At 33.5% G+C, this 11,801-nt stretch overlaps 2 protein-coding genes across 2 annotated transcripts; one reads left to right on the forward strand and one right to left on the reverse strand.

Moving 5' to 3' along the window:
* Window positions 1-1,469: 1,469 nt before the first annotated feature.
* Window positions 1,470-3,682, forward strand: LOC146901768 (WAT1-related protein At3g28050-like). Its single transcript, XM_085736045.1, has 6 exons — window positions 1,470-1,851; window positions 2,133-2,249; window positions 2,389-2,629; window positions 2,712-2,870; window positions 2,959-3,110; window positions 3,391-3,682. Exons 1-6 carry the CDS (start codon window positions 1,595-1,597, stop codon window positions 3,524-3,526), a joined length of 1,062 nt encoding a protein of 353 aa, XP_085592171.1. The 5' UTR covers window positions 1,470-1,594; the 3' UTR covers window positions 3,527-3,682.
* On the reverse strand, window positions 3,556-9,633 carry DEG9 (DegP protease 9). Its single transcript, XM_085736044.1, has 9 exons — window positions 8,821-9,633; window positions 6,341-6,540; window positions 6,071-6,251; window positions 5,755-5,946; window positions 4,847-5,079; window positions 4,478-4,579; window positions 4,343-4,393; window positions 4,131-4,235; window positions 3,556-4,049 (listed from the first exon to the last, which is right to left on the reverse strand). Exons 1-9 carry the CDS (start codon window positions 9,419-9,421, stop codon window positions 3,951-3,953), a joined length of 1,764 nt encoding a protein of 587 aa, XP_085592170.1. The 5' UTR covers window positions 9,422-9,633; the 3' UTR covers window positions 3,556-3,950.
* Window positions 9,634-11,801: the final 2,168 nt, after the last annotated feature.

Here is an 11,801-nt window from a genome sequence, read left to right on the forward strand (position 1 = left end):
AAAAGAAGGATAATTTGGGAAAGAAAATAGGCTACACCAAACAAAAGTTTTCCCTTTATTAATAGGTAGAAAATAACATTGAAACCTTTATTTTTATAAAAATAAAGGTTTAGTGGTGAATTAAGGCCAATCACCCAAAAAAAAATCTTTTGATTTAAATTATTGATGGATTAATCAACTTGCTTGTTTAAGCTTCTTAAGATTATTTGGTTTGGTTGTAGATTGTAGCATTCCACTCCATTCTATGTAATCCTTGTTTCCATTCTTTGAACATCTTATGTTAAAATCATTTTTAGGGTTTTATTAAGTGTTTTAAGGACATTGGTTTATGAATCTATTAGTAAAAAATTTGTCTTGGAAATACAAATTTTCACTTTTATCTTAGTAATAATTACACACCACTAACTTATTTATTTTAACAAATGCCCTAAGAATACTCATTGACATTCTCCTAAATTTTAATGTATTCCATGACTTTTACAAATAAAAAAACAAACATTACAACATTCTTTATTTTATTAACTTTTTTAAATTTTTCTAAAAAACCTAAGAGGAGAGTAAGTTTGAAAAGGGGAAGTATATATTTGCTTGTATCTTAGTAATAATTACACACCACTAACTTAATTATTTTAACAAATGCCCTAAGAATACTCATTGACTTTCTCCTAAATTTTAATGTATTCCATGACTTTTACAAATAAAAAAAACAAACATTACAACATTCTTTATTTTATTAACTTTTTTAAATTTTTCTAAAAAACCTAAGAGGACAGTAAGTTTGAAACGGGGAAGTATATTATTTGCTTGTCTTAAAAAGAATACTAGAAACACTGAGTTTTGCTGACCATTATAGTCTTATTCAATTCAACAAATTAGTCACTATGTTTGCACACCAAGAAAATAATACCATAGATAAAAGAAACAAAAAATAAGAGATACTTTAAGAAAAAAACATATTAACCTTTTGTAAAAAAAACTTATTAATGCTCCAAAAAAAAACATATTAACCTATTAAAATAGTATTATAGTATATATATTTAGAGATACTTTTTTTTGAGGGAAATTTAGAGATACTTTTATGTTCAAATAAAAATATATTGGTACTTCTATAAAAACAGATTGATTTCCGTAAATTCTGTATATTGAAATGAAGGGATAAATTAGTAATGAATAATTAGTTTTATCACGTTTAAGGAATGAATTTGCTATTTTGTTTTATAAAGTTGATAAACTAAACTGCTCAACACCTGTGACTTATTTCTTTCAAAGACTAAAACACAAACTTTACGCATCTAATTTGAGATGCGTGTCGTTTGAACACATGAGAATTTCCTTCTTGCTCTTTTTATTAAAAGAAAAACTTCACACCTCTCATTCACATTTTACAATCTACTGAATCTTGTCAATTATTAACTCATTGAATTTTATGTGATATTAATGTAATGAAGTTAACATTCATTTAATCATTTCAGACCTACAAAGTTAGGTGGCACGATGATACTGCTGGAGTCTACAGTACAGTGTGTGTGTGGCTATAATCAATAAGCTATTGGTCTGAGAGCAACAGTGAAGAAAGGACTCATTCTGTTTAGAAATGGAAGTGAAACGGTATTTGATGGAATGTATTCCATTTGCAGCAATGGTGATTGTAGAGTTTCTTGATGTTGGATTGACCACATTAAGTAAAGAAGCCATGTCCACTAAAGGAATGAACCACTTCATCTTTGTTCTCTATTCCAATGCTCTTGCCACTTTCATTCTCCTCCCTTCCTCTTTCCTCATCAACAGGACAACAAGACCACCCCTTTCTTTCTCACTTCTTGCCAAATTTTTCTTCCTCGGCCTTGTCGGGTATGTATGTAATTGCATTGCATTAGTCGTATTATATAAGGTTTGAAATCGTGATCTCATGATTTGACTGATACTCGAACATAAAAAACTTTGTAATAGTGTAGCGGCCACAACTATGGTGGCTGATTATTTAAGGTTTTATATCGCGATTGCATGAATTCGACTTATACTAGAACTAAAAGAGTTTATAATAGCGATCACATGATTGTATCTATTTTCCATCCCTTTATGAGATAATTACTAAATAGAAATGAAGAATCATGATCATTGGAAATTTGCAGCATAACTATCATGCAGAATTGTGCATTCACTGGCATAAGCTACAGCTCTCCCACCCTTGGATCTGCTATGAGCAACTTGATTCCGGCGATCACTTTTGTTCTAGCAGTCATCTTCAGGTAACTAGATGTGTTTGAAAGTATGTGTTTGATAATGCGTTAAAACATAAACAACCATGTCCATGTTTAGTGGTTCTTTCGCAAACTTATAATTATGTATAACAGTTTGATTATTTTACTATTTCAAAAACCATTGTAGGATGGAGAAGTTGGATGCTGGAAGCTCAATAAGCCAGATCAAGATTGTGGGGACTGTGGTGTCTATCTTAGGAGCATTACTAGTGACCTTTTACAAGGGTGCTCCCATTGGTAGCTTTCAAACTCAACCCTCTACATCGCAGCCACTCTGGTCTCTATTAGCAGAAACCAGTAACTGGGTCATTGGGGGTCTCTTCCTAGCCACTGCCTCTTTATCTCTTGCAATATGGAATATTGCTCAGGTGAGATATCTGATTTGGTCTTAGATTCTAGTGATGATGATGTCTGAGACTACTGATTTGACTTTATTGAGCATATTTGCAGGCAGAAATTCTTAGAGGATATCCATCTCAATTGACCATAGTAGCATTCTACTGCCTATTTGGAACCATCCAATGTACACTACTTTCCCTCATTGTAGTCAAAGATCCAAATGCCTGGAATCTAAGTCTTGACATTGAGCTAATCGCTATAATCTATTCAGTAAGCATGTAGTATCGACCTAAACTAAAGTTGCAAATCATAGAGGGTTTATACCAATGCTCATTCTTACGTGAAAACAATATTGCAGGCTATTTTTGGAAGTGCAGTGAACTTTTCTGTATTGACTTGGTGCATAGATAGGAAAGGACCTGTATTTGTTACCATGTTCAAGCCTGTTGGGATTGTCATTGCTGCCTTTATGAGTGTTGCCTTCCTTGGTGAAACACTCCATGTTGGAAGGTAATTCTCATTTGGAAAATATCTTGTTTGCTATGTTGTTTACCCCGAAGATGGGGATTTTTTTTTTTTTATCAAACATCAGGTAGATAAAAATATGCACTGTTGCTGAAAGATGAAGAAACAAAAATACTGTCATTTTTCACTCTAACCATGGTTGTTATGGATTCTTTGTTGTGTCGGTGTTTGGAATTTCAATGTAATCAACGTTTCACATAAACATGTAAATGTTACAAACATCTGCTTTTCATTAACTTTGTTTTGTTTTCCACTTTACTTCTAGTGTGATTGGAGCACTAGTAATCGCCATCGGATTTTACACAGTAATGTGGGCACAATACAAAGAGAAAAATGTGAAAGGCCTTGAAGTTGATGGATTGCCATCATCCTCGACTGCCCCACTACTAGAGTCTACATGAAAATTATTGTTTGTTGTCTACTAATTTCATTTTTGTCAATTATTCAACTCAACAAGCATCAGCTATGAAAGCATTTATATTTTTCAGGAGTATAGCTTGTTTTGTATTGCTTGTCTAAAAGGTATCGCATCTGCGAGAATAATGAAAATTCTTCCACGTTGCTCGGTGCCCTCATAATTAAAAATAATACAGTAATTATAACGAAAGACAAACGTAAATCCTACTTAGCTATCTATCATCCCTTTCAAAAACTGGACTCATCATCCCCAAAAAGCATTAGTACATAAAAATAAAACATTCTGCGGCTCCCGGTAACATGTAGGGAATCAATCTAACAAAAATTTAAGTCAAGCTTACACATCTGCATCTATTTTAACCAAAATATGCATGAAAACGCAGCAACCTAGATGCAGAATGTACAAGACTATGACTTGAGATCGTCAGACATTGCTGATGGAATGCAGTGTGTTGCAAGAATATCTAGCGTGGCAGCTTTTGCAGTCTTCGTGCGAAGGACCACTATCTGCATAGATGATTAGTTAATAAGAGTTGCTTAAAGCCATTTTTCTAAGCACGCAAGACAGATTGAGAAATAAAGACGGACCTGCTCATAATCTAAATCAAATTTCAGATACTCATCATCACAGCTCTCTACCATTGCGGCCAAGCTCTTAAGATTTTTTACAGGTTTACCATTAAAACCAACGACCTTCAGAAATACAGAGAGTAGAAGACAGTGAATAATAAAGTAGATAAGCCAAGAGTTATCAGCGTCCAACATGGAAAACAAAAATATGAAACATTGCTCATATCAACCTGGGTGTTAACGATCTCTTCATATCCGATGTTAATATCAGCCACCAGCACCTATATGTGTCAAAGAGATACTCAGATACAATAAGGTACTCAGCAAAAACAGCAAAAAGAAAAAGACTGACAGAAGAAATGTACCTGAGAAATTACAACAAGTTGTTCATCTGGTGATTGTGGCATTGCATACAGCAGTTTATCCAAAATCTTGACTGGAGCTTCATATTCATAGTCCTTCCCGTACTGTTTATACATGAAAAATTGAGTTAGAAAAGAATGGGTCCACAAGAAAGCTTAGCGAATTTGTATTAATGAATTTACAAATTAAAGCCAAAAGTAAAGTAAAATATAAAGCTGCATATAACAAGGACTATATAAAGCTGCATATTACAAGGACTATATACTGCTATTGTCACAACATCTTAGAACGAACCCAACTTCTAGCAAGCATATTGTGAGGTTGAGTAAAACGTAACCAGAATTCTACGAAAAACTAATAGTGCTACAAACCTCAGAACGAAGATAAGGAACCGAAACCGTTGAAAAAACAAATCCTGCAATGATATAATATGAGGGAGGCTTGCCCTTGCTGTGTGCTGGAATAAGCCTTCTATGACCATCAAGTTTAATATTGAATTTGAGAACATTTGAATTCCGCAATACTTTGATTGCTGCATCATCGCCAGTATATTTCTGTGATATGAGATAGCTGAAACCAATGCGCTCTCCATGGCGAAATGGAACTGGAAAAAAAAACACCAAGAGTACAAAGCCTTATTAACAGACTGTTAAACTCAAGCCATTGATATATTTCACGTTGGCCGCAGCAAGCTGGTTAGTTAACTAAGCTTCATAAAAAGCAGAGAACAACATAGGCAAGGACTTCATAGTTAAGCTGCATAATGAGATCTAGGAGTGGTTGTGTAATGTACTATGACGATGAGCAATACCGGAGTTTTGTGTCTCCTCTTGTTCATATCTAAATAAACGGAATTTAGTAGAACAAACCTAAACCATAACATGGTACTAATCCAAATAGCAAATGTTAAAGATGGACAGATATGGAGACTGGAGAGGAATAGATTTCACCGATTCTATTCAAATAGTTTGTCGATGTGGAGCTCTTCACTGAAGTTCAAGGCATTAAGATCTTTTGCAATGCAATTTCTTATTCACAGAATTTACAGCATATGCAAAAGATCCAAATTCATAAGACATATTGTTGAGCTCTGACATGCTGAAAGAATGTTATCATTGTGTCTAAAAGAGGTATAAGTTTAACACTGTTTGCTCCTATCATAGTTGATATCATGTAGAACCGGTAAGTCCTCCCATGAGGGGTGTTTTAGTAGCTACTGAACAAATAAAACTACACAGTATACATGATCGTATAAAGAAACTGAAACATAAATATTCACCTGTTCCATCATTGGCAATATCAACCCCATCAAAGCTAAGGATAACATCTGACGGTTTCAAAACCTGAGATTCAGGAGAAGTAGGATCGATTCTTCTAATGCGCACACCTTTCTGATCAGATTTCATGCCCATTGCCATTCGTAGATCAGGATTTTCCATTTTCTGCCACTCAACCCCGAGAATAGGGAATCCTATAACAGAAAAATGAGAAAATTTGGTCTAAGCAGATAAAACTTCAATACTTAAATTTTACGATGCTCAGCTACCCAATTTAAAAGTAAAATTCTACATCTTAGTTCACAGCAACCACATTACCAGTATATCCTCCATTCTTCTCATAATCCTGGATGAAATGCATGATAACTGGCGTTGGAATGACATAACCTATATTCTCCACATCTTCATGTTTGAGGGACTGAAATGCTATCCCCACACAGGTTCCTTTACCATTAAATGCAGGTCCACCAGAATTTCCAGAATTTATAGCAGCATCTATCTGCAAGAAACAAAATTGATGAAGGAAAACCAGGATACATTAAATGAGCCACCACTAGTTGATGAAAGTGGGTGATCAATTATTCAAACCTGTAAACCTAGAAGCTCTGTGGAACCATGGACATAAGATAAAATCTCAATACGTGATACAACGCCACTGGTCACAGAGATAGTGTCTCCACCAATTGGGTAGCCCACAACAGTTACTGCATCTTGAAGGGTAGGCAACTCCCCAAAATCCACAGGCGACATCCCTTGCCAGAACTCATCATCGTCAACAGTAAGCATGGCTGCAAATGTAAAATAAAACACACACATTAACTAGAAATCATATGAGAAGTTCAGCAACCAATCCGGGATAGCGGCACAGGCCGTGGAGTGGTGTTAGACCACAAAAATGCTATAGCAATAGTTGATAACAAGGTGGCAGCTTCTATAATGAACATGATAGATCCAATATAAATAATTTATGCTATGCACATACAAGTGTTCAAAAACATAGTAATGGACACCAACAAGTGTGAGCCCACGAAAGCTCCCATAATGGCCAGCAATCAGTGGTGGGCACAAGCCTGTGAGGACGGCCAAAATGAACAAAGGCTTGCTTCATCCATTAATGATTGTCAAAGATGAACAGAGGAGGGTTTCCAAATAACTGATACCAAACCACAGAGCGACAACAGGCATGTCATAAAAACACTGTAACCTGTGTAGCAGGAAGCCACCAGCTACAGTGTGCTGCAACACCACTATTGAAATTCATGCCGCTATATCACAAAATTAACATGATACGTTATAGGACGCACTACATAGCACCAGAGAAAGAAGAAGACGGTAGCTTAAATCTTGAATTACTGATTAGGACTATTTCAGGTTTTAAAATTTATTTTAATTAGGATTTGCTGGTTAGGGTTACTTTATCTCTTTTAAATTTGAATTTAAAGTTTCTTCATATTGGTAAGATTGTGCATAACAGAACCCTTATCGGTTATAGTTTTGATTTTTATTTCTTTAACTCAATAAAATTCCGATTGAAGTATCCTTATCACGGGTAGTTTGTTTGGGATCACTTTATTATTTATAGCCTCAAAAAAGGAAGACTAGTATCGGAATAAACAAGTAAGAAATCACTTATTCAGTAAAATTTATTTGAATCTAGGAGGGCTTTGCAAGGACGGGTCTACTTCTTGCTTTCATCACACAAGTTGAAAGATTATACCGCATCTAGACCTACGACTCGATCCACGTGGGTATTCATAACATAATAACCTTCTTATAATTAGCTAAAAGCCAAAGCATATAATGAGAAGGATCCACACAAATTATTCACATCACCGTTGATGTTGTATGATTCTATAACTGTTTACTAGTTTCATGTAATATATCTTCGAATATCAGCAAACTACTTTTTAACTACATTCAATTCATTTGATAAATCCAGTTTATTAGTCAGTAATGAATAGAACTGAGGATAAAATGTATAATATATTATAATCTCTTCTATATAATAACCATATGCAGGTACCCTCACTTATTATTGCCTTACAATGTTTCTCCTCTATTCTTCAACGTTAGAACATTCAATTCAAGTTTATGCTTTACTTCTGATCATAGCTTAAATCTCATACATAAAATCATTCGGTCTTCACAAACAAAACATAATGCATAAAATTAAAAATGTTTGTGAGCAATAATCAAGCAAGGATTAATAAAAAATAGAACAGCTTGACTTCTGATCCTCACCCACAACTCATACATGGAATGATTCAATCTTCACAAACAAATATGATACATAAAATTCAAAGTGAGCAATAATCAAGCTAGCAAGTAGCAACAACAACAACCAAGCCATATTCCACTAAGTGGGGTTGGCTACATGAATCAAATGTCACCATAATGCTCTTATCATATACCATATTATTATCCAACTCATGAATCTCTAGATCTTTCTTAATTGCGTCAAAAAAAAAAAAAAATCTTAATAATGTCTATTATAGCTTTTCTAGGTCTTTCTCTGCCTCTAATGATTTGACTACTCCCCATCTGATCTACTCCCATTGCTAAAGAATCTACAGGTCTTAACTCTACATGTCCAAACCACCTACTATAGGTGCTACTCCAACTCTCTCTCTAATGTTGTCATTTCTAATTCTATCCCGCCTAGTCCTACCACGCATTCAATGCAACATCCTCGTCTCTCCTACATTTTAATTTTGTGTTGGTTCTTGACAGCCCAACACTCTGTCACATACAACATCATCGGACTTACAATTTCCAATAAAATGATCCTTTCAAATTGAGTGGTACTTACGTATCACATAAACCGCGTGAGGAAGCCCTGTAAAGGACCTCGCAAAAAATGGAACTTGAGTATTGCCTTTGCAAAAACTACCATGCATTTTCTCATAAGAGAAGATGTCCCAATCCAATGTCCCATGAATCACAAATACAAAACTAAATTTGCTTACTAACATTAATAAATTTTCCAACTTGATTGATATACATAAAAAGAAAAGGATAAACAAAAAAAGAAAACACAAGCAAATAATAGATAAAAAGAACTTAGTTACCAATGTCACACTCAGTTCCAATGGCAAGAACAGTGGCCAAATACTTAGTATCAGAACCACGTTTCTTGAGCTTAACCTGAGTATAATGCTCCACAGAATGTGCATTGGTGAGAACCCTCTTCCCACTTATCACAAACCCAGTACTACTAGAGCTATACTGTCTCTTCCTCTGCCATGGAAGCGAAAAGTTCGGTTCTGTATGAACGCAGAACACTTTCACCACCGAATCCATCGAAGGCAACACCCTCGTCGACAATCTCTCCCATATAGGGTCCGCATCCATAGGTGTAGCTTCAACCGGAGTCGGGACCGTCGGGACGGCACCATTGCTGTCAGAGCGGGTAAGGCGGCGGCCTGCGGGTGGCTTCTCGGGAATAGTGGGGTGCTTCTTGGGTCGGCCACGACGGCCACGGCCGAGTTGAGAAGGGGGGCCGTTGTCGATGAGTTCAACATTTCCGACGGAGAAGTCGTCGTCGTTAATGGGGGCAGGGTCGTCTGTGACGGTGGTGGTAGCGGTGATGGTGGTGGTGGTGGTGGCGGTGGTTTCTAGGGTTTCCGGGTTTTTGGGTTTGCGACCTCTTTTGCGTTTATTGTCACCCATTGTGTATTGTTATGGGAAAAATAATAACTCGATTATGTGATGTTATGTATGAATGGTTTCGATTGGTTTTAGGTTTGTAGGAAAGGGTTCATCTGCAGAGAAAGAAAGTGACAAGGTTAAGGGAGGAGTAGGGGTGAGGCAGAATGGGAAAGGAGGAGGGAACAAGAAACCCAAATCAAAATTATTTGTTTTTTTTAAAATGAATTTGGCATAAGAATGGGAATGGACAATGGTTCTATAAAAACTAGTCGAGATACCCGTGCTACAGCACGGGTAGCGCGGCTTCGCCGCGCTGTATGGCCGCGGCTCCGCTGCGTGTCGCGTCTCGGATGCACTTGGCAAAGTGATTTTTTTTGTCTATAGTGAAAAAATGTAAAGCATTTAAAGCATAATAATGTATATATTGATCGTTAGTAATAAAAAATTATAAAATAATTAAATTTTAATATGAACAATTATATATATTAGATTTTAGTATTGATGATATTAAAAAACCTAATAAATAAAAATAATCATAGTTTTTATTTACTAATATGTTTTGGTGTGAAAAATACTAATAAGCATCCCGTAAAAAATCATAATTAATTGATTATATAATATTGTTATCTTAAAATATATTTCATAAATAAACATATGCTAACATATTCCCGTAAAAAAATACAGTGAGATATATTTTTGTTAATATATAGTTCATACACTCATATATATTTTATCAATATATATAGTTCTCATTAGATTTCAGAAATAAGAATATACTAATATATTCCCGTAAAACAAACATATACTCATATATATTTTTATTAATATATAGTCCATACACCCACATATACTTTATTAATATTAATAAAACTTAGGCAGTCGCGGTATTTAAATAGAGATATTAAAAAATACTAATTTTTTTGAAAGATTAAAAAATACTAATTAAAACTGATCACTCGTTATAGTTACTAAAATGGGTCCCATGTTACAATTGTACACTCCAACGGGTTTTTTATTGATACATTTTTTAAAAAAACAATGGAAAAAATTGAAGTGTGGTTAATCATAGTATATTATAATTTTTTTGTTTGTTTTAGTATTGACGATATTAAAAAAAAATGAAAATACATTTCACAAATAAACATATACTAACATATTCCCGTATAAAAACATATAATGAGATATATTTTTATTAATATATAGTCCATACACTCATATATATTTATCAATATATAGTTCTCATTAGATTTCAGAAATAAGAACATACTAATATATTCCCGTAAAACAAATATATACTCACATATATATTTTTATTAATAAATAGTTCATACACCCACATATATTTTTTCAATATATTAATAAAACTTAGGCAGTCGCGGTGTTTAAATAGAGATATTAAAAAAATACTAACTAAAATTGATCACTCGTTGTAGTTACTAAAATGGGTCCCGTGTTACAATTGTACACTCCAATGATTTTTTTAGTGATACATTTTCAAAAAAAAAGGGAAAAAATTGAAGTATGATTAATCATAATATATTATAATATTGTTCTTGTTTTAGTATTGACAATATTAAAAAAGCTAATAAATGAAAATACATTTCATAAATAAATATATACTAACATATTCCCGTAAAAAAATATAGTGAGATATATTTTTGTTAATATATAGTTCATATACTCATTTGAATTTTATCAATATATAGTTCCCATTAAATTTCAGAAATAAGAATATATTAATATATTCCCATAAAACAAACATTACTCATATATTTTTATTAATATATAGTCCATACACCCACATATATTTTATTAATATATTAATAAAACCTAGGCAATCGTGGTGTTAAATTAGTGATATTAAAAAAATACTAATTAAAACTGATCACTCGTTGTAGTTATTAAAATGGGTATCGTGTTGCAATTGTACACTCCAACGGGTTTTTTAGGGATACATTTAAAAAAAACAACAGAAAAAATTGAAGTATGATTAATCATAGTATATTATAATATTGTTCATGTTTTAGTATTGACGATATGAAAAAAGCTAATAAATAAAAATAATCATAGATTTTATTTACTAATATGTTTGAGTGTGAAAAATATTAATATGCGTCCCGTGAAAAAACATAATTAACGTATTTTATAATAGTGTTATCGTAAAATACAAAATCGTATTCTGTTATAACAACAACACTTGTTAGGTTCCTCTAAAAAAAACTTGTTAGTAAAACTGAATTGAAAATTAGTAGAGAAAATGAAGTTGAAAATGAAGAGAGAAAATGAAAAATGAAGAAAGATGGTAAGAAAAAGATAAGATAGGAGAGTGAGATTGAGAGAGAAAAGTTTATTAAAATAAAGGTGAGAGAAAAGTTTATTATTAAATAAATATAGATGAAAG

Source organism: Medicago sativa, chromosome 8 (assembly GCF_051527215.1).
Source record: "Medicago sativa cultivar Bolivia chromosome 8, Bolivia_mono, whole genome shotgun sequence".
In the NCBI taxonomy this organism is placed as follows: Eukaryota; Viridiplantae; Streptophyta; class Magnoliopsida; order Fabales; family Fabaceae; genus Medicago; species Medicago sativa.